The sequence below is a fragment of the Oppia nitens genome, unplaced genomic scaffold (genome assembly GCF_028296485.1).
Source record: "Oppia nitens isolate AA-2021 unplaced genomic scaffold, nextdenovo-longstitch-racon4-pilon3 scaffold9_pilon_pilon_pilon, whole genome shotgun sequence".
NCBI lineage: Eukaryota > Metazoa > Arthropoda > Arachnida > Sarcoptiformes > Oppiidae > Oppia > Oppia nitens.
This window is the reverse complement of record NW_026533253.1, coordinates 463860-490455: the sequence shown is the minus strand read 5'-3', so window position 1 is coordinate 490455 and position 26596 is coordinate 463860. Positions and strand designations below refer to the sequence as shown.

General features: G+C 21.1%; 2 protein-coding genes across 2 annotated transcripts in view; both read right to left on the bottom strand.

Annotated features, from left to right (window-relative positions):
• Positions 1–26596, bottom strand: part of LOC128964668 (dopamine D2-like receptor) — a 55702-nt gene that overhangs the window by 15853 nt on the left and 13253 nt on the right. The gene's annotated exons all lie outside the window — the stretch shown is intronic.
• LOC128964895 (lysosomal Pro-X carboxypeptidase-like) lies at positions 23807–25606 on the bottom strand. The gene has a single exon (XM_054311551.1). It carries the CDS (start codon positions 25524–25526, stop codon positions 23964–23966), a length of 1563 nt encoding a protein of 520 aa, XP_054167526.1. The 5' UTR covers positions 25527–25606; the 3' UTR covers positions 23807–23963.

Sequence of the window (26596 nt, the reverse complement as noted above, 5' to 3'; positions counted from 1 at the left end):
TATACTGACTATATTTATACTGACACAATGTACTGTATAATATTATATTATAAAAATAAGTGTTAAAATATTTTTTTTTGATATACTCTGTATTATAGTTTATATATTATTAGTGTTTTATCTTGTTTTAAACAAAGAAAAATTATAAAAAATAATAACAAAAATATTTATTATATTTATTAGACTAATAATCTTGAAATCTAATTATATATATATTTATAAACAGACAAAAACAACTATCAATAAAAACAAATAAATAAATCAAAACAAATTTGGAGAAAAAAATTAAGGATTAATGAAATTTATTTTTGTTTTTTTTAAGTATATAATCTTATATCTACTTTTAATATATTACCAGATAATCAACTTAAATAATAAGATTTTATATATATATATTTTTTATTTGTTTTTAAACACATACATACATACAAATAAATTTTACTTCACTACCAGACATGACATTTTGAAGAAAAAAAACAATAAAAAATAGTTTTAATAAGTTTTCAAAATAGTTTTTATTATCATTTGTCTCAAGAGATTACATAACTACTAGAAATGAGATGAGAATTCAAATAAATTTTAATTAATCTACAATTGATGTGAAATTTGTGTTTAACTTCAGTTTTAATAGCTTTGCAATATATATAAACTAATGTATTATATTATACAGTAGTATATAGAGATATATAAAACTAGTAAATATATTTTATATAATAATAATAAAATCTAATTTTTATAAGTTTAAGTTTAATAAAAATATCACTATAAATGACTCAACTTAATTGCTATAATTTGTTATAATTTATGTTGAATTTAATTAAATTTGTTATTGAATTTATGGGGAAAAATTTTTTTATTCTAGATAATAAAGTTTTATTATGCAAAATTTTATGTTTATATAAAGCAATATTTTAATTACAATTTTTAATACTAATACTAATAATATTAGTTATAAATTTATGTTAATTTATTATATTTATACTGTACTATTTTTATATATTAGATATTAACTTTAGTTTAAATAATAATTTTATTACTATATAGACTAGTAATTTTGTTTTAATAAATAAGCTAAAAAAATTATTTTTGATTAGTAACTAAGTTTATCAAGCAAAATTTTTGTATTGTGTGATAAATAAGTTGTTAAAATAAAACATTGTTTTTGTTGGATATAAAAAATAAGACAAATTGATATTATTTTTTTGGTCACACAATAGTGGTATTGATTTCAATTACACAATATTTTATTTGGTATTGTATTTCAATTGAAATTAATGTCCAACAAAATTGTTAGCTTATTGTGTGTCTATGTGTGTGTGTGTGTGTGTGTGTGTGTGTGTGTGTGTGTGTGTTAGTGAGTGAGTGTGTGTTTTGAAGATAAAGTTATATAATTTAAAAAGATTGATTCAATTGTGATTAGCGTTAAATTGTTTGGTGAATCTAATACTTAAGTAAAAAAAACTATTATTTTTTTAGTAACAATGTTTACAGTATTTTATGTATTAAATCAATTATAAACATTTGAAGTTAAATGTGATTTATATCCTCTTTAGAAAAATAGTTTTTTTTAATCTTTTTAATAATTACATTATTTTAACACCTAGATAAACATTTTATTTTATTATTATTATTATTTGATTAACACATTTATGTAGAGAAATATAAAATAATTGAATTCAACTATTATTATTATGATAAAATTGAAAACTATTGAATTTATAATATAATACAACATAACTACATAATAAATAAATAACTATTCAAATATATAAGTTTGAATTTTGAGATTTGTTTGCATTTTTGACATACAGTTAACATTTTAATAGTACAATAACTGTAAATATGTATTATAACTATTATAAAATAAAATGATAAATTATCTAACAATAACATACATTTCGCATTTTTTGACAAAATATAATTAATGAATTGTTACGATTTATTTTTTGTTTTATTTTTTGAACAATTTTGTACAATTTTTATATGATATATTAATATTGTTATTATATGTCATATAAATTATATATATATTTATTGCATGGTTTTAATCTAAATAATAGTCTATTTATTATTGGTTTAAAACAAATGTATAAAACAAAACAAAACTAAAAAACTTTTGCGAATCAAATAAAATACAAATATTTATTTATTTTAAATGTAAATATGATATCTAGCAGAAAGACAAAAAAAGTTATGGCAAATACAGTACAACACTACCAGTATATGAGACACAACTATAAATCAGAGCCCAACAAAAAAAATAAAATAATAAAAAGTCACTTTTGTTGTCAATCATAGTCTCATAGGAGACAATTCATACTGTATTTACAGTATATATTGTATATACTGTACTGTATATCGATATATTTTTTAAAGAAGAAGAAAAAAAAACAATGTTCAGCCACTAGAGATTGATGGGAACGGTATGTAATATAGAGACGACACAATACAATACACAGTAGTATTAATGGTACAGTAGAGTAGGTATGGTGTGTAACATACGGCAAGAATTTAAGAAATATATCAATATATATATATACTGTATATCATATATATAAACACAAATCATATATACTGTACGGATCGGTAAGTCATAAAAAACTACTACATGTGATGTGACTTTAAATTTCAATACAGAAAAAAATGAGAAAATCATATTGAAGTCGTCGTCAGAAAAAAATAAATTTAATATAAATTATGGATCGTATCTCACAAATAGCATTGAATTTTACTGCAAAATATATATATATATATATTCTGTATATGATATATAAGTTATTAACCGTTTGTGTCATTATATTTGTATTTATATATGATGTCAGTGATCGATGAGTGACTGACTGACTGTGAACTGAGGCATCGGGTCTATCGGTTTGGTTGGTTGGTTGCCAATCATTTATCACTAATGATTAATATATTTATTTGGTATCTCCGTTAAAAAAAATAAATAATAATCAATTGGTTAGACATAAACAGTACAAAAATGCAAACTATTCATTAATATTAAGCGCACATTAACTTTGATTTAATGGGTGAGATGTGCTATATGTCAATATTTTTAGTATAGATTTTAGTAAAATATTTTTTAAAAAGATATTGTAGTGTCAATGAAAAATGGGGGTAAATTGATTGACAATGAGGACACTTGACAGTTAAGTATAACTAACATAGAGTAAACGTTATATAAATTAAATTTAACTATTTCTATCTATTTAGTCACTAATAGCTAAATACTATACTAAATATAGTAATTTGTTTTTTATTGGAAAAATATTTTCTATATTTAGCAAATAAAAATTAATTGTAAATAATTTAATTTCTATATACTGTATATATTAAATATGTTTATTCACTTTTTAATTTATCTTATAATTTAGATTTATATACTACTACTACTACTAATAATAATAATAATAATTGAAAAAATATTTTTATTTAATATTTATGGTTATTAATGATCAAATCGTTTATTGATTTAAAGTTACAGTATTTTCTAGACAACTAATTTATTTTATATAAAATAATTTCATTGTTTTACATTTGTTTAATTGATAAATAAATATTTAGATTGTTTAGAAATATTAATAATAATTTTAAATTTATAAAAAAGATTTTCACACATATTTTATCTAATCAGTATAAAAATGATTGGAAAAAAAATTCATTAAAATTAGTATCACTTAAAATCGTTGTCTGAATTTTGCACAAAAAAAATAATAATACAGACGTTTGCTAATAGTTTTAAAAGCATTTCAACTATTTTTTTCTTCTTTAACATTACAAATAAAATCGCAATTTATTTCTTAATAACGTCTTTTATATATATTTATAGTCTTTTTCGGCACTAAATTATTGAATTAATTCAAAATAGTTTTACACACACAAAAAATGTTAGTGATTTGCACTATTAAAGAAAAAAATCAGATTACTATTAAGTGTAGAAAATTTTATTAATTAAGATATAAGTTTATATTAGGTTGAATAACCCATGACATTTGAAAACTTAATTCAATATATATATATATACAGTACAGTACATTAAATAACTTTGCATTAAATAATAATAATTATTATGACTATTATTGTCATTTACAAATCACTAACTAAAATCTATTATAACAGTAATTTAAATTTACTGTATATTTGTTATTATACAATACTGTATACCGGTATATATATATATATAATATATAGTGTACTATAAGTGTATTAAAAAGTTTGTTTTGTTATATGTTTTCATAGTTTTATTCGTGTCTTTTATTTGAATGTGTGTTTATGTTTTAATATAACTAATTAATGCATTTAAAATAATAAATTGTCTTAAAAATAAAAATTTGTATGGCTATAAATGCTATAAATATTATATATGGTACTAAACAATAGGATTGTTGGATATGTTGTTGTGTTTGTGTATTGTTTAGGACAGTTAGTAAGTATAGTTAGTTAGTTAGTTAGATCTATGAGCAAACAATAGAGTTGATAATCAAATTTTTATGGCAAACTGTCGGCGCGTGACTACCAGTCCTTTAACTTGCAATTTATAAGATATTATTATTATTATTGTCTCATCAGTTAAGCCACTGTGAACTTTGGATCCGACACATTATGGCACCGGAAGCTATGGACGTATCAATATATCATTTATGGCCATTAATATAGTATAGTATATCAGTATATACAGTATACACTATATATTAATATGTTATATTTTAGTACAAACAAAACATATTAATTATCACATTATATATCACCATCTAATCTAATACAATAGATTATATAATAAACTGTGATATTTATAATGTAAATTTATAATCACTTTTACTATATTTTATAACAACCAAAAAAAATAAAATAAATCTTTTAAAATAAATTTTAATTGAAAGATTTTTAACTAAAATAAAGACTAAATGTATATTACTATATATATATTAATGAATTGAATTTCTATGATAATGGATATTATATTTTGTTAAATACAGTATTGTTTGTAAAACAATTTTTTTTTAAAATAGTCAATAAAATTTACATATAAAATATATTTAACTAAATAGTTTATTTTTATTGTATTTGTATTTTAATTAAACAAAACTATTTTTGACATTAATTTAACTTTAAATAAAATGATATATATATATATATATATATATATATATATATATAACTATACACTAAATTATTAGTTAATACTCTTATTTTTTGTTGTTGTCGAAAACTATATTATAAAATGTATAAAAAATATGAAATTTATAGTTTTTTTTCACACATATTAAATAATTTAAGTAACAAAACTTACTTTTTTAATTGAAAACACTTAATATCACCAAAAAATATAACAGTAATAACTATACCGACAGAAATATTATTTATCTTATAATTGTTTAAATTATAAAATACTAAATATTAAAAAAATACAAATTATATAAACAATTTCTAAACACATCTCGGGTGTCACTCCCCGGCCTATCGTATTGTTTACAGCACTGTTGGTCTCAATAATGACTATATGACAGTGCATTAGTGCTGATGTGATGGTGTGTGTGTGCTGTTAACCACCGAAACCATATCGATATCGTACACCAATTCAATCAGTTTTTTTTGGTGATATTAAGTGTTTTTTAATTTAAAGTAAGTTTTTTAACTTAAATTATTTATATTGTAAAAAATTATTATATTGTTTAACTGTAACTCATAACTGTTTAAAATATTTGATAAGATATTTGACAATTAATTTTATTTATATAGTTTTGTAATTGTTTTTTATTTTAATCACTTCTCGCGACTCTCGCGAGACATACAATGAAACCGTTTTACACAAAAAAAAGAAAAGAAAAAATCATTCAAAAACAAAAATCAGTAAAAATCAGTAAAAAAGTTTAATATCAGTTAGTAATTGAAATTTAATATATCAATCAATCGTAAACTCCTTCTCTCTCTCTCTCTCTCTCTTTCTCTCAAAAAAATAAGAAAACTATTGCAAAATATTTGACCCATCAGTTGACACACACATACAGGTGCTGTTCAAATGGATCAATCAAACCAATCCGTTCCGTCCGTTCAATCCATAGATGAAACAGAACTCAGCGACACATACCAGACAAAAGTGGTGTTCAAAGTCATGAATTTTGTCGACCGATTGGACACCGAATGGACTCAACTAACTGAGCTTAGAAGCGATGTCTTTACCATCGGCTCAACTGATTGGCGAATCAAAGTCAAGTGCAAAGATCAGGACATTGGTTTGTATCTCTATCTCGCAAAAGCCAATCAAATGCCGGTTAAAACCAAATTTAAGATCTATATCATCGATGGCCAACAAAAACAACAGTTTTTTGGAAAATTGGATCACATTGAGTATACATATACAATGTGTACGGGAACTGGTATTAAGTCAATGACTGACAAACAAGTGTTGGCCGACAATCAACAGCTTTATTTGCCGGACAATAATCTGACCGTCGGTTTCGACATCACTGTCTATCGGAGTCAAAACTGTGACCAAAGTCATGGCGGCAAACGGCGTCGTCTCAATCAATTGATGGCAAACAAAGCGCTCAACAATTTTTCATTTATTGTCGGTAAAGACAAGAGACGATTCTTTGTCGACAAACTACAGCTTAGCTGTCAATCAGTGGTCTTCGAGAAGATGTTTACTACAGAAACGAAAGAAAGTAAACTCGAGTCGATTATCATTGAAGACATTGACAGCGAAGTCTTCGAGCAGTTCCTCCAGTTTGTCTATACAGGAATGTGCGACAAATTGGAGACAATGTCCGACAAACTACTGGATGTCGCCAACAAATTTCTGGTCACATCCTTGAAAACTATATGTTTGAATTTGATTTTTATGAAAATCACCGAAAAGACTGCATTGTCGACACTGCAACTGATGGAAAAATATGAGGCCAACGACGATCTCAAGACAAAAGTTGTCGACTATATTGTCGCCAATACTGGATCACTGATTGGCCATCAATTGGATCGATTGGGTATCGATTCAGTTAATCGGTCGCAAGTGGTCGACAGGATCAACAAATTGCAACAACAATCCCAAACAAGACTACTGGTCTATACATACAGATATTAAGTGGAAATACATCATCAAAAAAATACCTTTACATACATATAGTTTTGTATCCGATGGCAGAGTTTAGTGTTCAATCAATTCAATCAAATTGAATAAAAAAATTCATTTATCACAGAATTGTTGTGTAAATGTTTTTTCTTTCATTTATTCGTTTTCTTTAAATATAATATTAAAATATTACTAATAAAATGATTTAATATATGATAATAATAATACTGTATTTAATAGATATAAGTTTTTAGTATACAGTACTCTACCCCTAATACAGTATTATTATTATTATTATTATTAATTTTATAAGCAATCTATAATATGAAAAATAGATGGTCTTAAATTTTAATCAAACAATTTGTTTTATTGTTATTATAATATTAGCATTATTTGAGATATTGAGAAAATGAAATACTTTTAAAATATAGTTTGATTCATATTTTAATAAAAATTTTATCGCAATTCAATAAAACTTTTATAAACTCTCTCTCTCTCTCTCTCTCTCTTTCTCTCTCTCTCTCTCACTCACTCACTCACTCACTCACTCACTCACTTACTCACTCACTCACTCACTCACTCACTCACTCACTCACTCACTCACTCACTCACTCACTCACACACATCTATTCAGAATTTTGTGGAAAATTCTTTCTTTTTTAAAAAAAAAATTTCTATTATGTTTCAAACAACAAAAAATATTCAAATAAAATATCAACTGTTAGTAAGTTAGTAATTCATGTGTATATTATACTGTATTTTTGTGTGTGATTTTAAAATTATTATTTTTTTTAGAGAAAAAGTCATATCAAAAGGACAAACATTTCGATGACAAAAAAATGATGAAAAAATTTATTTAATATATTTAAGGATTTGTCATATATTTAATATATATATATATATATTTACAGTAGTTTTCTCCAAATCTTTATAAATGTTTTTCTATTTATATAAAGAATAGGTATTAAAAAGCTCTCAAATAAATTAGTAAAGGTTTAGAGGTTATAATATTACACACAAAAGTAATGTTATATATAATACATATTACACACACACACACACACACACATACACACACACACACACACACACACACACACACACACACACAACACACACACACACACACAACACACACACACACACACACACACAATACTATAGTGGGCTTAAGATAAACACATATTTAATAAGAAACTATATATTAATATAAAAATTATATATTTTATATATATATATATTAAATGATTTTGGGATATATTAAATAATGTTAGATATATATCATATATATCAATACATAACTATTAACCATGATCATATTTCATATTTTATTAGATAATGTTACCAATGAAGTATTTTTACTAACTGTGTGTGTGGTCTATTGAATTGATATTTATTAGATATTCACTTTGACCCGGATACTTTCAATATTTACAGTATATATAATTTATATACCGATATTTATTATGTTAGTTTAGGAAATTTTACACATAAAAATATATATATATACTTAATTATATATAAAAATAAAAATTATAAAGTGTATTTTGTTAATTTGTTTTTTATTAATATATACTGTGAGTTATTGAAAACTTTATATTAAAAAAAACAAATTAATTAGTTTATAATTACTTTATTTTTTAAATACTAAATTGACAACATAATATTGTAAATTAATAAAAACAAATATATTTAATTATAATATTCAATTATTATAATTTACATAATATATTGTACAGTTACACATTATACAGTATTTTAATTTAATTTCAATTGAATATTAATATTTTTACTATCAAGTTATTAACTATAAACTAATTATAACTTTTTGTTGTTGTTTGTGTTGGTGAACAAATAATTTATTTTCATTAACAAAAAAAATAATAATTGCTACACAAGATTTATATTTTTATAAAAAAAATTTATAAACATATTTTTATATAATTAATGAAATATTATAATACAATGAAAATATATCTCTATCTACTGTACTTATGCTATGCTATGCTATCCTATCTATCTGTCTGTCTGTTTATCTATCAGTTAATAATAAGTTTAATTGTGTTTTTTGTGCTTATCTTATAATCGATTGTTAATTGTTTTTTGATAAACACTACAATTGACTGGAGTCTCGGTTTTTGGCATCTGGTGACGACACCTAAACTCACTAAACATCTTATTTGATATGAAAGAGAGAGAGAGAGAGAGAGAGAGAGAGAGAGAGAGAGAAAGAGAGAGAGAAAGAGAGAGAAAGAGAGAGAAAGAGAGAGAAAGAGAGAGAAAGAGAGAGAAAGAGAGAGAAAGAGAGAGAAAGAGAGAGAAAGAGAGAGAAAGAGAGAGAAAGAGAGAGAAAGAGAGGAAAGAGAGAGAAAGAGAGTAAAAAAGATAATTCAAGCAATTCATTAACAGCTAATATCTAACAACAAAACATAGTTTATACTAAAAATAAAACTGTATTTTCTTATATCAATTTTTTTATATATTAAAAAGTTTGATAAATAACAATATTAATTATTATAAAAATAATAATTAAATGACAACAAAATATGTTAATATTAACAACAACAAAATAATAATAAGTGAAACTGATTTTTATTTTATTTTAGATGTCTTTAACAACTTAATTAAAAATATGAGAGCATTTTATTATTTTATTAAATTTTATTTATAAATATTAGTAAGTTTATGAAAATTTTTAAAATACATTTTTTACATAATACATGTTTAATATTTTAAATTTGTTGCTTAAGTATATTGTTATTAGAAATAATATATTTGTATTTATTATAAAAATTACTATTAATTATATTAATACATTGAGTATAATATATCTTCAAAACCAAAAAAATAAATACTAATTTAAACCAAAAATAACACTATACTGTATATACAGTGTATATATTATACTTTGTTAACAGTTTAAAAGTATAAATCAAATTTATTAGTTTAAAAAATAAATAAATAATTAAAAAAAACTGTTAATTTATATGTAATGCTATCTAATATTATGAGTAAATTGTTTTAAAAGCAAAGTTTTAGTTTAACATTCTCTCTCTCTCTCTCTCTCTCTCTCTCTCTCTCTCTCTCTCTCTCTCTCTCTCTCTCTCTCTCTCTCTCTCTCTCTCTCTTCTCTCTTTAAAACTGTTATTCTGTTATTTCAAACAAAAATTTTCAGTAGTAATGACTATTGTTGTGCTAATTAATTGTAATAAAAATATCAACTTTAAAGGAGACAACATTAAAATCTAAAGCCAAAACTATTGTATATTTTAGTTGTCGAAAATTTAAAGGGTTTTTATTATCAGAAAAAACTGTTACAATTGATTTTCATGAAAGGTTTAGCACTGGTTTTAATTTTTATTACTTTTAAAAAATATTTTTTTTTAATTTTAGAAAAAATATGATAAAATTTTCTGATATTATATTCATATGATGTAAAGATAGACGCCCTTATTTTTTTAGTTAGCAATTAAATAAATTAAAATTTTATTATTATTATTATTATTATTAGTAGTAGTAGTAATTATTTATTTATTCAAACACTTATTTTCAATGGCAAACAATTCAAACTAATATACAATATATTTATTTAAAAAAGTAGTCTAAGTGATTAATATTGATTAATATATATATATATATACTATATATATTAATTTATAGTTTTTATTATATACATATATTTATTTATAAACACAGTAGTATTTCACTAAAAAATTAATATTAAATCACTTATGTTTTTTAATCTTTATTTAATGAGATCCTCAAATCAAAATAACACTCAGTAATACTAGTAGTTTAAATATATATATATATATATATATATTATAGTTATTTTTAATATGCAGACATAACAATCACATAAATAATATGTTTATAGAAATAATTTATAAACTATAATTAGTGTATTTATAAATTATTTATATTTTAAAAATAAAAATAATTAATAATTTATTTTTAGGTGTTTATATGTCTGGATTAATATATGAATGGTTTAAAGCAATAAAAATTATATATATATATATAAATTCATTTAAGCTGTACTTTAATACTGTATATATATATATATATATATATATATATATATATATATATATATATATATATATATATATATATATATATATATACAGTATTAAAGTGCAGCTTAAATGAATTAATAGACCATTAATATAAATATCTATATAAATTATATATATATATATATATATATATATATATATATATATATAAGTGTTTAGACATTAACGTTGAGCAAAATGCTGTGTATCATAACATTTATAATTCATACAAATGCTATAAATATCATATAAATGTTTTTGTTTTAAAAAAATTTTAAAAATTATAACACAATTGGAAGCTATGTTTGTTGGGTAATCAACAAAATTTATGTCTTTTTTTATTATGTCTATTAAAATCAAAGTCAGTATCAAACAATTATAATATATATATAAATGAAAAACAATTATAATTATTAATAAATGGATGATCGATTTAGCAATTAATATATTATTTTTCATCTTATTAGTGATCAAACATTAAGCTACAGTTTCCATTAGATGATAAAAGTGTATACACTGTATTCTAATATATAATATAATTTATTATATATATATAAGTTAGAATGATATATATTATAATATATATATAAGTTATATATAGAAATATACAGATACAGTATAATTGTTTTTCAATTATTTGTTGTTGATGTTAAACCCCCATTAAATAGATAGTTAAAGTGTTAATGCATTTTATTTTGCACACAAACTCAAAGACAAAATATTATTTATGATTTGTATATATTTGTAATTTGTGTGCAAAAAGTTTTATTTTAGTAAATGATTTTTTTGCTTTTGTTTTTTGTTAAAACTGCTAGAAATTTTGTATTTATTTATTATTTATTTATTTGATTGAAATTATTGCGTGAAATATGTTTTTGTCTGCACAAAAAAATGAGCGCATGTTTTCAAAAATTTTATTTAATATACTTTTATATCGAAATAGCATTAGTAGTAATATATAATATTAAAGATATTAAATTTTATTTTTTATCAATTTTTTTTAAACAATTTAATTTATAAATTATACTATTTTTTCTAAAGCAAAAAAAAGAGACGTTTAACAATTTTTTGTGATAATAATAATAATAATAATAAGATTTACATATAGCAAAAATTTAGTAAAAACGCCTAAATAATGCATTTTATTTGTTGTTGAATTTCACTTAAATTTATTAAAATTTTTGTTTGTCGTCAACATATATATATATATATATAATGCAATGAAACACATAAATAATGATTTAAATTTCTATATTCAAGCCATACCTTAACTAAATATTATATACTTTATACTTATTGTATTATATAATATACGGTATATATATACATATATATTTACATATATATCAGTATACCGTATATATATGTACTATATGTGTGCGTTAATGTAGGCATACTATCGATCATAAAAAAGTGAAATATTATATGATTATTAAATAAATGAGGCCTTACTTAGCATTTATTCAAATTAGGGACTCAAAAAAATATATTATAGTATAAAAGCAAAAGGTTTTTAATAAATTGTTGACTTGTTTTGCATAAAATAGTATTTTTCAATGGATTAAATAAATTGACAAACAATTATTTAACGTTAAACAACAAAAAAATTTCCATAGGATTGTTATATACATGTTTTATATTGATATACTTTAAAATAGTTAGTAAATTTATAATTGCTTGAATGTCAATACTGTTTGTATTAATAAAAAAAAGTATTAATATTAAAAAATAAATGATTGATTAACAATAAATATACTAAAAATTTTCATTATATAACATCAGTAAAATAAATGACATTTATATAAGCAATTTTATTAATTTTTTTAAAATTGCATATTATTTATAAAACAATTATTTTTATAAATTACTAAATAATATACATTTTATATTAGTATATTATGCATATATTATAGTATGATATTATTAATTATTTGTAATTTAATCTAAATTATGAATAAAACTTGTTTTTTAATTTAAAAAATTAATTAAATATATCAAAAAAAATTTTTTCTCATATTTGATATATTGTTTACTTTTGTTTTATTATTAATACATAAATATGTAAACAACAAAATAAAAATGTTGATAAAACTCTAAATAATTTAGTTTCTATAATAAATATTTTACAATAATAAACCATAGATATTGTAAATATTTTAAAAATTGATATATTTGTTTTTAATTTGATTAAAAAATATTATTTATAAATAATTAATGTAAAATTATAAAATAATTTTTTGAAAGAAAACTGAGCATTAAATTTTAAAAACCTATTTAATATTTATAGTATTTATTAATTTATAAAATGATTTATGATATTATGCACATTAAATTTAAATATATAAATTATTAATAGTAAATCAATTGTTTTAATATTATTTAATTTTTAAAAAATTGTTGTCTTAATATTATAACATATATTATATTGTAAAAAATAATTAATAAATATATGCCAAATACTTATACAAAATTTTGTAGAATTAAAAATAAATAATATAGTAGTTTTTAAATAAATTCAAATAAAATTATAAATTATAAAAATAAAGTATTGAACAATTTGCTAGTTTTATTAACAATAGTAGTCTATTGTTATTATAAATTATTGAAAAGTATAGTAATACCCGTTATTATAGTTTATGCAGAAATTTTATTTATACTTATTTTATTTTACTTTCTTTCAACTATAGATCTTAATATTAATATATGATAAAAATATTTTTTTTCTAAAACTTACTACTAATGTTGAGGTATTATATTAAGTTATTTCAGTGAAAATATAGTTGACTTAATTAAGTCGGATAAAGCACTTTACAACTAATGTTATAATTAAATAATAATAATAATAATACCAATAAAAAATCAATTTCTTTTTCTATTCACTATTCGTATATATGTTTTATATACTGTATATAAAAAACATTATTATTATGTATTTAATCAGCACTTTTACATACATTTTAATGTAAATGTTAACATTTTAATAAAAATAGTATTATGTTTTATATATATAATATGAGAAGCTTTAAATAAAAAATTATTGAACCATAACTTTAATAAAGTCATATAATAGAAAAATATATTAATATAACTTTTTATATTAATATATTAAACAATAGAGAATATGTTTGGATTGAATATTAACTTTTAATATATATATATAAATTATATATTTATTTTAAAGACACTTTTTGGTAAAATGTATTGTAAACAATGAAAAACGGACACAAAAATAATCACTAAAATTACTAACTGTTTAATAAAATACATAACTTTTTTTTTATTTGTATTGTAAGTCATAAACTAATTAATTAATTGTTTTGAGTTTTCTAACAAACTCTAATGATTTAATTAATTGTTTTCATTATTTGTCATATCTTATCAAAATTAACAACAAATTGACGCCAAATTTATGTTATAATCATCAGTTGTTTTTTAGGTACATAATATATAAACTTTATATGACTATTGTATAGTTTATATACTTTATATATATATACTGTAGTATAAATATTGTATGACTAACATTGATTGATTATATCATAGACTAGTAAAACAATAATTAAAATTAAATATATAGAAAGTGAGAGAAACAGTTGTTTTTTTTTATAGGAGACGATGTCATTAAATCTAACTGTGCTTCCGAGTCAAGTAGTAGTAGTATTACCCGGGGATCACTTAGATATACCGTATTAACTTTTAACCCCCTACCCTATTAATAGCTGATAATAAATTAATAAATATTTTATGTAACAAACAATTAGTTGAGATATTATTGTATTATTAGTATTTATTTTAGAAAATATTTGTATATTTTTATTAATATAATTTTTTTTAAATTTTTATATTATAAATATAACTTATACAAAAGTCTACTAATACTATTAAAATAGATTAATTAACAATTTTTTTTATTGGATAATTAATTGCTTATTACCTTTTGAAAGAAAATTACATAAATTTTATGTGATTTAAGTCTCTATCAAATCTCTTAAGAGTTGAAAAATATTTATTTTTGAAAAAATGTTTTCTGAGAAAATGTTTTTCTTTAATGTATAATATTTTAGACATGAAAAAACCGCACTTAAAAAACCATCTGATAATTAATTTGTTTATAATTAGTCATTAAAGAAATTAGAGATTAAAAATAGATTTTTCTGTTATAATATAATAAATAGATTTTTTTTATAAATAAAAAGATAAATTCTTTGTTCTAAAAAAATAATTAAATTCAATGTTTTTAAAAAAAACTTTTTATTAAAACTTTTTATTTATTTTATTTATATATAACTTATATATAAGTATTTTAAGTTTACATTAGATGTTTGTTTTTGTTTTTTAAACTTAATATTCAATTTATTTTCTGTATGTTTAATGTAAACATCAAAAATTCAAATTAATTTTTGTTATTGAAAAATATTTTTTCAAATAATATCTTCAAAAATAAATAAAAATATTTACAAGATTTTAATATTTTGATAGATTAAAAAAAATTATTATATTTATCATATCATGATTATTATTATAAATAAATATATATTAAGCTATTATAGTATTAAGATATATATATATATATTATTAAATAGGTTCAATATTTTTTTATATTTTAAAAATATAAATAAAAATATTTGACTGGACATAAATGTATGCAAACTAAAAAAAATTGAAAATGTTTTTATTTTTATAATAAGATTATCTAAGATATCATTATATATTTTAAATCATCCATATAAATAATGTTAACAATAGATTTTTTTTTGTAACCAGCAAATTGATTATTTTTGTTGTTGAAAAAAATCGGTTACATTATTGTTGAATATAAAAATAGTATTAAGATTGGTATGTATGTATGTGTAGGTGTATGTGTGTGTATGTGTGTGTGTGTGTGTGTGTGTGTGTGTGTGTGTAATGTAAAAATATTTTGGAAAATAACGTTAACTTTACAAAAATCTATTTTCCATAGATTTTAATCCAAATTATGGTATTATAAAATTATTTATATAAAAGGAATATATGTCATAATTTATATTTAAAATTGTATTTTATATATATATATATATAGTATATAATGTATTATATTATTATAAATAGATATATTTGATATAAAATATATAGTTGAAACACATCTGTTGTCTACCAATTGAACTCATTTAAAATGCACTTTTATAATACAAAATAATACAAATAAAATCTGCTATTTTTAAAAAACAAAATAGCAGATCATATACTATAATAGTAATAGTAGTAGAGCTTAATATACATATAAAGAGAAAAATAATATAAAATATCATAAAAATAGTTTTAGTCTTCAAAAATCCTTTTATGATAATATCAGTGCCTAAACAATGACAGTAAAAGGTCTCAAATATTTAATCAAAATTATTAATCCTTTTGTATATAAATATGTTTTATGAAATATGAGATATTATTCATATACAGTGTGTGAATGAATGTATGAGTGAGTGAGTGAGTGAGTGAGTGAGTGAGTGAGTGAGTGAGTGAGTGAGTGAGTGAGTGAGTGAGTGAGTGAGTGAGTGAGTGAGTGAGTGAGTGAGTGAGTGAGTGAGTGAGTGAGTGAGTGAGTGAGTGAGTGAGTGAGTGAGTTGAAGAAGCAGAATATTCTGTATATTATAAAAGTCGTTAGAAATTATTTTATAATAAAATTGATATTTTAAGCAGTATTTTAATAATCTGAAAACATTTTATTTGTGTTTAATTAAATAATATGATATAAATATATAAAGTATATAAATATATATATATATATACATACACTACATATGCATAGTTTGTACAATATTTGTCATAAACTTACAATAATTTATTAATTGAGAGAAACATTTCGTGTGCGACGACAACAACAACAACAGTAATAAAGTAATGGATATATTATTTGAATCATTCAATCACTCAATGTATAAGTTATACGATATCGCAGTATATATACAGTACTATAATGTATATTGTATTGTAGTTTATATTTGATTAAAACCAAAGCAAATAATAGTTAGGTTTGTATAGATTTTTGTGATGCATATCATAAATATTAGGTAATTTAGTGCTCAACTCAATAGTAGTTGATTATTTGAATTACACAATTGTGAGAGAGAATAGAGAGAGAGAGAGAGAGAGAGAGAGAGAGAGAGAGAGAGAGAGAGGCAGAGAGAGATCACTAAATATAAAGTTATAGTTGACTATATATAGTAATTTATGACTATATATACAATAGTATAGTAGAGGACAGTAAGATTTTTGTTGTGTTGGCGATAATAATATAATAATACTGAAGTCATAATCGCTGAGACATTTTGATATATCATATCTTTCATTATAATCAATGGTATGTATGGAGTGTCTGAGTTAGATAGACATAGAAATATAGAGATAGAAAGAGAGAGAGAGAAAAAAAAGAGAGAGAGAGAGAAAGAGAGAGAGAGAGAAAGAGAGAGAGAAAGAGAGAGAGAGAGAGAGAGAGAGAGAGAGAGAGAGAGAGAGAGAGAGAGAGAGAGAGAGAGAGAGAGAGAGAGTTATTGGACTTAAAATAAACTAAAATCCTATTATTGATTAAAACAACAAATGGTTTGCATTTTATTATACTATTAATATATTATATATACCAGTATAATAAAATGTATAATTTATATGTTATATTAAATAAAATATATCAAAATCTGAGACATTGAATTTTATGGCTTTAATATACTGACAACATATGTATATATATAAAAATTACTAATTCTGTATATATATTATTTTATATTATAATAAATGTAATAAATTATTATATATAAAGTTATTGAAAAAATGTATATACTGTGCATCATTATAGATTTTTAAGCATAAAAAATAAAATTAATTAAATATAAAGAATTAATTTTTAAAAAATAAAAATAATAATATTAAGATACTATGATTATAATAAAAAATAACTAAATTATAGATTTTATTGTAGAGAATAACATCAATAAAAATATATATATACATGTATAACATAAGTTTATATATAAATTATATTATATTAATATGTAGTATAAAAATAAAATAGAGAGAGACAACACATTAAGCCAATCATATGAATGAAGATATAGTTAATAATATTAGAGAAACACATAAGATATTTACTATAAATATATATAATATTATATTTATATATAAAAAAAATAATCAATGAATTGCTCTTTTATTCTCAAATCATATCATTAATCTTTCAAATAATAATAATTGATTTTCACTAACAAAATGATAATTAAATTTCTTGACACTAAATGAATTGAGTGCTCAAAGAAAAAAAAAAGTCTAGAGATTTGCCATCAATTTTATGAACAAAATATAAAAATATATTGAATATATATATATATATTTTCAAACAATTAATAACAAAATTCACTCTAAAAATAGAAAAATTATATACATGTTATACAGTAGTATATAATATATGAAATATATCTATTATAGATTTAATATATATATATATTATTGTATTATATTTTATTAATTTTATCTCATACAAAAAAATATTCCAATAAATTTGAAAGATACTATCAATTTGGTGACAAATAATACACTTATATATATACACACAGTATATAATATATATATATATATATATATATAAATCATTGCAACAGTAGTTGAATGAGATAAAATAGTAAAAAAGATATTATTATTATATTCAATACAAAACACATTAAATATTAGTTGTGTGATGTGTTATACGACAACAAAAAATAAAATAAACGGAAATTCATATGTCATTGAATATAGACTTTAAAAATTATAATAAAAAAAATAATTTTTAAATATTATATAAATTTTTATTGTCACATCCATTAGCATCACATCTATAGCCTAAAGATATAATTTCTACCACTTTTTTAAATAGGAAAAATAAAATACTTTTTATATGTATATACAGTTTATATTAATAAATTTTTATCTACTTTTATTTTGTTTTTTTTCTATAATATAACTTTTATGGGCAAAAAATATCATTAAAAAGTGAAATTTAACGGTAAAAAATTAAAATATATTTTTTATATATAATAATTATTATAATAAAAATTCTGTAAAGTATTTTTAGCAACTTTTATATTATATATGGATTTTTATTTGATATAATTATAATAACTTATTATATTTCAAAAATAGTTATTGTCAAACATATTTTAACAAATGCAACTATTCAAACAAAAATTATTAGTATTTATATAAAGTATCAATATAAACTATAATATTATTTATAAATATTAAAACCACTGCCATCAAAAAAAAATCAATGCTAAAAATATGTTAAACCAATAATTTGTAATTTAGGTAGAGATTTACAACAACAGTATAACAACAGGCAATCCATACAATTATTGCATTATTGCATGACATTTGTGTGTTTTTGAGAGAGAGAGAGAGAGAGAGAGAGAGAGAGAGAAAAAGAAAGAGATAAAATAAAAACTTTCATATAAATGGTAAAACTTGTGTGAAAATAGCAGTACTTGAAATAGTATTAAATATTACTGTAAATATACCCATAGTTTGATAATATCCAAACATCACACACACACACACACACACACACACACACACACACACACACACACACACACACACACATCAAACACATCATCCAAACTAATCGACATTTTTATAATGTCAGCACAAAACACATATACATAGCTATCAAATGGTGTGGTTGACTTTTTTTAAGCCCTAACTTTTTTTATGGATGATATTTAATATTACGATATGACTATTTTGTATATATTGATATATATATGGATAGTATATGATATATAAACCATCAGAAATACTGGAAAATCGATTGCAAACATTGCTAATAATTTTTTCTCGATATCTCTAAGTATTTATACAGCAAAAAAAACAGATGAAAACAACATATCATAAAATTTTTTTTATATATGTTTATTATCGGTACCAAAAAAAGAGAGATTATTAGTTTCTCTCTTTCTTTCTCTTATTTTTTATCATATTATAGACTGTAAGCCAAACTAAATATTAATTACTGCATTAAAAAACACATAAGTAATAGTATTAAGAGGATCATCACATTAGGACATTATATATATCACTAGAAGAAAAATATCAACTAATATTTGTAAATATAATGATATAATGTATTGAAGAAAAAGAGAGAGAGAGAGAGAGAGAGAGAGAGAGAGTAAAGAGTACTCATCATATTATGTATCAAATAAATGTTGTTATAATTATGTTTGTAGATATAATATACAGTATATATTAATATTATCATATAAAAGTAATAGAGAATAGAGATAAATATATAAAAATATAAATATAGAAAAAATATATTAATGAATATATATATATATTATACATATTATATATATTATATTATACTCTATTATATTATATTATTTTATACTCTATTATATTATATTATATATTTATTTATTTTTGCTATAAATATATAGATATATCAATATATATATATATATATATATATAATCAGTAATAACTAACATAAATATTTACGACACCCATGATATGAGCTACACTAATAATATATTATATAAATTATATAAAATGCGGATAATATATGGGGAAAAATATAAAAATATAATAATCTTTTTTTTTTGAAAATTATAGTGATTTTTGTTTTGACAATATTTTCTTAGGTATATATATATAATAGACTATAACTAAAAACAAAAACCACTACAACAACAAAAAAAAACAAAATAAAATAATACATATCTATAGATATTTTATACATATATATAAAAAAATTTAATATATATATATATATATAATACAAAAGACTCGGAAAAATATATGAACAAATTCACTGTTAGTTTTTTTTTGTATATAAATAATATTTTTTAGCTTTATTTATTTATATATATATCTAAATATTTATGTATATATATATATATATATATATATATATATATATAGTATATATATAGTATATATTAAAATATATAATGCTTTTGTATTAGAGAAGATATTATCATAAATTATATAATAACAAAACAAAAGTAAAATAAAAATAATACTATAAAGACATATAAAAATGCTAAAAAATTTAGTTTTAGTCGTATAAATCTTCAGTTATTGTTATATAATACTATACAAAATATTTTGGGTATTTTATTTGTCAGATTTATTTTTATTTATATATTATTTTTATGTTTAGTACTGTAAACACAGGTTTTCATACTATCATTGTATTAATGAATTATTTGTATTAGTATTTTTTTGAAAAAAATAATAATTTAATAATAATCTCAATAATGTACAATATATACATATTTTATAATATAATGATATCAGTATTACAGTATTTAAATATTATATAAAGACATACAAAAAAAACTTTTATCTATTTATTGTATATTTTATTCATATTCAATACAAATTATAAATGCGTTTAAATGTTTGAATAAAATCTAAATAAATCATAGATTCCAAAAAAATTATTAAAAAAATTATTTTTTTAAATAAATAATTAAATTTTTAATACTATAATATTAATTATTATAAAGTTACTCACTACCAACTTTTACACATACACTTAAAAAATCATTTAATATTATTGGTGTCATAATAAACTTAAGTTAAGTACTGATAATATTAAAAAAAATAAGACAGTTATAATTGCCATCACAACATATTTATTATATTTATAATATAACTATTGTATATAATAAGTATTTTATATATCTATTATCTTATAAAAAAAATTATTTTAAATAAAACAAAACTAAGATAAAAATAGAAATGATTTTAGATTCAGCGATCAAAAAAAATATATATATATAAATAAGTGTATATAAGTTATATATATACAGTATCGTACTAATATATATAGACTTATCATTTAAATCACAATAAGATTTTCCACTTGAAAACATTTCAATATAAATTTAATACTATTTTTAAAATACAATTATTTTATAGTTTATACTTTTTGATAAAAAAAATTCTCTGTCAAATATGAAAATAATATTTAAAACTAATACTACTTTATAGTTAATTTTATGTGTTATTGATAATTTATTATTATTATTACTTATAATCTCTGTTTTTACTAAAAATATATATAATTATTTTTATTTTTACAAAAATATGATTAAATTTTTAAATTAGAATATTATATAAAAAGATATACAGTATATAATTTAATCTATTAATATATATATATATATATTAATATTATTTATTTATTTTTCAATTTTAAGTTCAAATTCTTGATATATTTACTTACATTTGTTTTTTTAAACTTACAGTTTATTTTAATACAGTATACTTTATTGTATATACATTTTTGAAACAATGTCTTAACTAGAATAAAATAAAGTATTTTTTTACAATTTTATGATTTTATTAAATAATATATATATAAAAAAATAATAAAATATTTAAGTAACTTAGCATTAGTACTAAAGTATAATATAATATATATATATACAATATTTATAAATATCTAAAATATTTTTAAAAAGTAATAGTTTATATGTGTTTTTTGGTAGTGAATGTTATTAATTTTTGTTTAGAGGCAATAAATATTTTATGTTTGAATTAAAATTTCAATTTTAGTTCATAAAAATTCTATATGTTTTTAAAAAATAAAAAATAAAATATATTTTGGCTTTTGATTTATACTAAAGTAACTAAAAAAACAAAACAAAACAAATATTACATTTGAATATTGTATAGTAGATACCATTTATGTATGTATTTTCTATTATAATGTCTAAAAAGTTTGAAACTACTTTTATGAAATAAAATACTAAAATAATAATAATAAAATAAGTAGAATTAAATTTTTTAAATATAAAATTTATAATATTTAACAAAATATTTTTATTTAAAGAAAAATAGTAAATGTTATATAAAATATTTATAATTTTATCTGATCCTAACAATAAAGAGGATTAAATTTGATTGCCTTAACGAGTATTTGTCTGAAAATGCTGTATAAATTGTTGTAAATTATTAAATAACAAAATAAAATAAACATATATTACACAATACACACACACTAACACACAACTGACTAAACATTTTGATTAAATCATATTTTTTGTGTAAACATTAATGTTTTGTAAATATAGGAAAACATTAATATAATAATAGAGAAAATAAAGAGAGAGAGAAAAAAATCATTACATTTTTCTCTTGTTATATACTTAATGACAACCAATAATAAAAAATAAAATAAAGCAATGAAACTAAAGGTTATATCATGTAAATCCTCTTATGCTGTATACAGTATAATGTATATTATATGATATAAACAGTACATCATATATATATATATACAGTATATATTGGTAAAATATCATGAAATAAAAAGGTAAACACAGGATATATGTATAATAATAATAATATATATTTCATAAATATTTTTGATGCCTTTTTTAATATTTGTTTAAAAAATTCTGCAAACTATAGAAGTTTGGCAAACAATGGATGAAATTTTTTTTAGGTGTTGTTATCGATAGGAAATAGAAAAAATATTTAGTCTCAAAAAATACAGTAAAAATGCATTGAAAATACTACTTTAAAGTTTATTTACTTATAGTTTTCGTTTTTGATTATAATTTTTTTTAGATGAAAAAATACCAAGAATTTTGCAGAATATTATTCTGTTATGTATTTAATAATAATCTGAATTTTATTTATTTTTTTAGAAATAGAAAAACTGTTTGTTTGCATTACTGTTTATTTTTAAAAATATTTTCATATTTGTTTTGCTATCATATATTTAGTCTTAAAATTTTTTCATTTTTTAAAAAAATAATTTTAATAGTCTATAAATATCAATAGTATATGTAATTTTTATCTATAAAATAATAAACTCAAATATCAGTAACTAAATCGCCGTTAAAATTGTGAACCCATTGCCGATATAAATTGGGATCAATTTGCCGATAATGTTGTTTAATCCAATCGCCAATAATCTGGATCTCCTGATTACGGGCCGCCTTCAGCTCTGGCGGATCATTCGGACCTTCCGATCGCAGATCTTCGTGATGACAGGCATTCGGTATCAAAATGGCCGGCAATGACGGCGCCACTGTCTTGAGTACACCGCCGACACTCCACGGGTCGCGTGATCCCTGACTGAATATGATGTTAGTGGCGGCTCCGATATGTTTACCGCCAAACAATATAATAGCCTTTTCCTTATCGGACGGAACACCATATGTTTTACGGCATCCATCAGAAAATTCGGTCAAATTCCATGGTCTATCCCAAAACATATCCGTCTGGCCATTGGCACAGACAGGTAACACCATTTCAGTACAGGCCTGAAAATTCCAGGCATCGGTTCCCAAATCCTGTGCCTGTAGACTGATATCATTGCATTTGGTTTTGCCGGTATAGTTATAGTAAATGGATGCGCCTCTATAGATGTCCTCAAGCAATAGCCGATCGGTTTTGGTCGGATCGGTCAACAGTTTGCACACTTCGCGTATGGGATAAGCGGGCAATGGTTGCAAAAATGATGCCGGATTTGGGTAGTCAATCATTGCCAGACTTTCCCATGTATTTGATAGCCAGCTAACAAAGTCCTCTTTCTGTGTTTCCTCCAATGGCTTACACATGACAAACGTTTTGGACAACCATTTGCGACCGTCAACCGTATCCAACAGTCGGCGTACCGCTGGCCACGACTTGCGTATGCTTTCATAGCAATTGACCGAATAGTCTTTGAAATCTTTGCTAACAATATCAAAGTAACCGTTACAGTCGTAAATGCCGGGAAACTGGAGTATCGGTGCCGATGCAGCCAACGCACCGACAGTCAGATGCGGGTATTTCATGCGAAACCATGCGGCCAGCATACCGCCATAACTGCCGCCAAACGTTACCACTGGACTGTTGGCCGCTTTTGGTTCAGTGTCATTAATAAACTCCAATAACTCGGCAAAATCGGCCAACGCTTGTTCAGTGGTCAGATAGCCGAGATGTTGGAGATTGCGATCAAGTTTGCCAAACGGTATAGACTTGCCATAGTATCGGTGTTCGGCAAACAATACCATTGCCCGAAAACGGCGGGCATTTTCCCACATAAAACCCGTATTGTTGGCAAACATAAAAATGTCGCCCTCGTTGCCGGCATAGAAAAATATGGGACAACCATCGCACCAGTGGTCAGTCGACACAATATAACGTTGTTTGAATCGTTGGGTTTCTACATAATTAAAATGGTCTAACTTTTGGTCATACCATTTAATTGAAAAATTGGCCGGAATTGGTGTATAATTATCGGCATAATTATTATTATTATTATTATTGAAGTTTTGGTAATTTTTGATAGCGGGTCGTAAACTAAATGACCCCTTAATACTGCTACTAATAATAATAATAATGCAAATCAATGGAAACAATGTATTTATCAAAAAATTGGATTTCATTTTTATTTTAAATATTTTTATAACCAAAACGAACGAAACACTTAACTAATAAAAACGGTTTTTTTAATTATGGTTTCCACTGGTATTCAAGTTTTATTATTTTATCAAATATTTATATATATATATAAAGTTATTCAGAGATACAAAAATAAAAATATTTATATAATGTAATGTATTTTTCTTATCTTAATATATATAAGTACTGTATTAATAATTTGTGATTAAGTAAAATCAATAATAAAATATTAATAGATAAAATATTTTCGCACTTTCAATAAATTATGTATTTGAAAAATTTATATATATATATATATATATATATATATGTTAATACAATATATTTATATATTAAAATTAATAATTTATACTAATACAATTTATCATACAATTTTTAAAAAATGCTAATTACTGTATAAAAAATTTTTAAAAATTATAATATCTTTCATGATTTATCAATATATTATATATATATACTAGTTTAGTGTATGTGTGTAAAGTTATTGATTTTAATATCAGCAAATTGTAATCAATATATATATATATATAATTTAAATATTTTAAAATAATATATTGAATATTTATTGGTAATGAGTTTACAGTTTTTTTATAGATAAATGACTAACAGATAACTAATGTTTTTAAAAAAGATATTCAAAACAATTTATAAGTCATTGTGCAAAATAAATGCAATATTATATGGCATTGATTAGACATTATTTTTCATACAATAGTCAATTGCATTGATTTAATAAAAATTCATTAAAATTTTTGTCCTATGATTTTCACGCATTAAATACACTATATATTATGTATAATAGCAAAATATAGCAAAATTATTAGACAAAAGTTTATTGATTGTATTATTATTAGTAACACACATATAAATAACAATACATGCAATCAATACATGACCACCAAAAAGTTAAACATCAAAACTATATAATTAAATTGTTTGATGATTACCCTTATTATTTGACTCTATCTATGTATCTATTTATCTATATATTTCTGTGTGTATGTGTGTTGTATTAATTATATATACAGCAAGTTATATATATATATTGTATATA

Coding starts and splice junctions, on each gene's coding strand:
- LOC128964895 (XM_054311551.1), bottom strand. CDS start 25,526: ATGAAATCCAATTTTTTGATAAATACATTGTTTCCATTGATTTGCATT.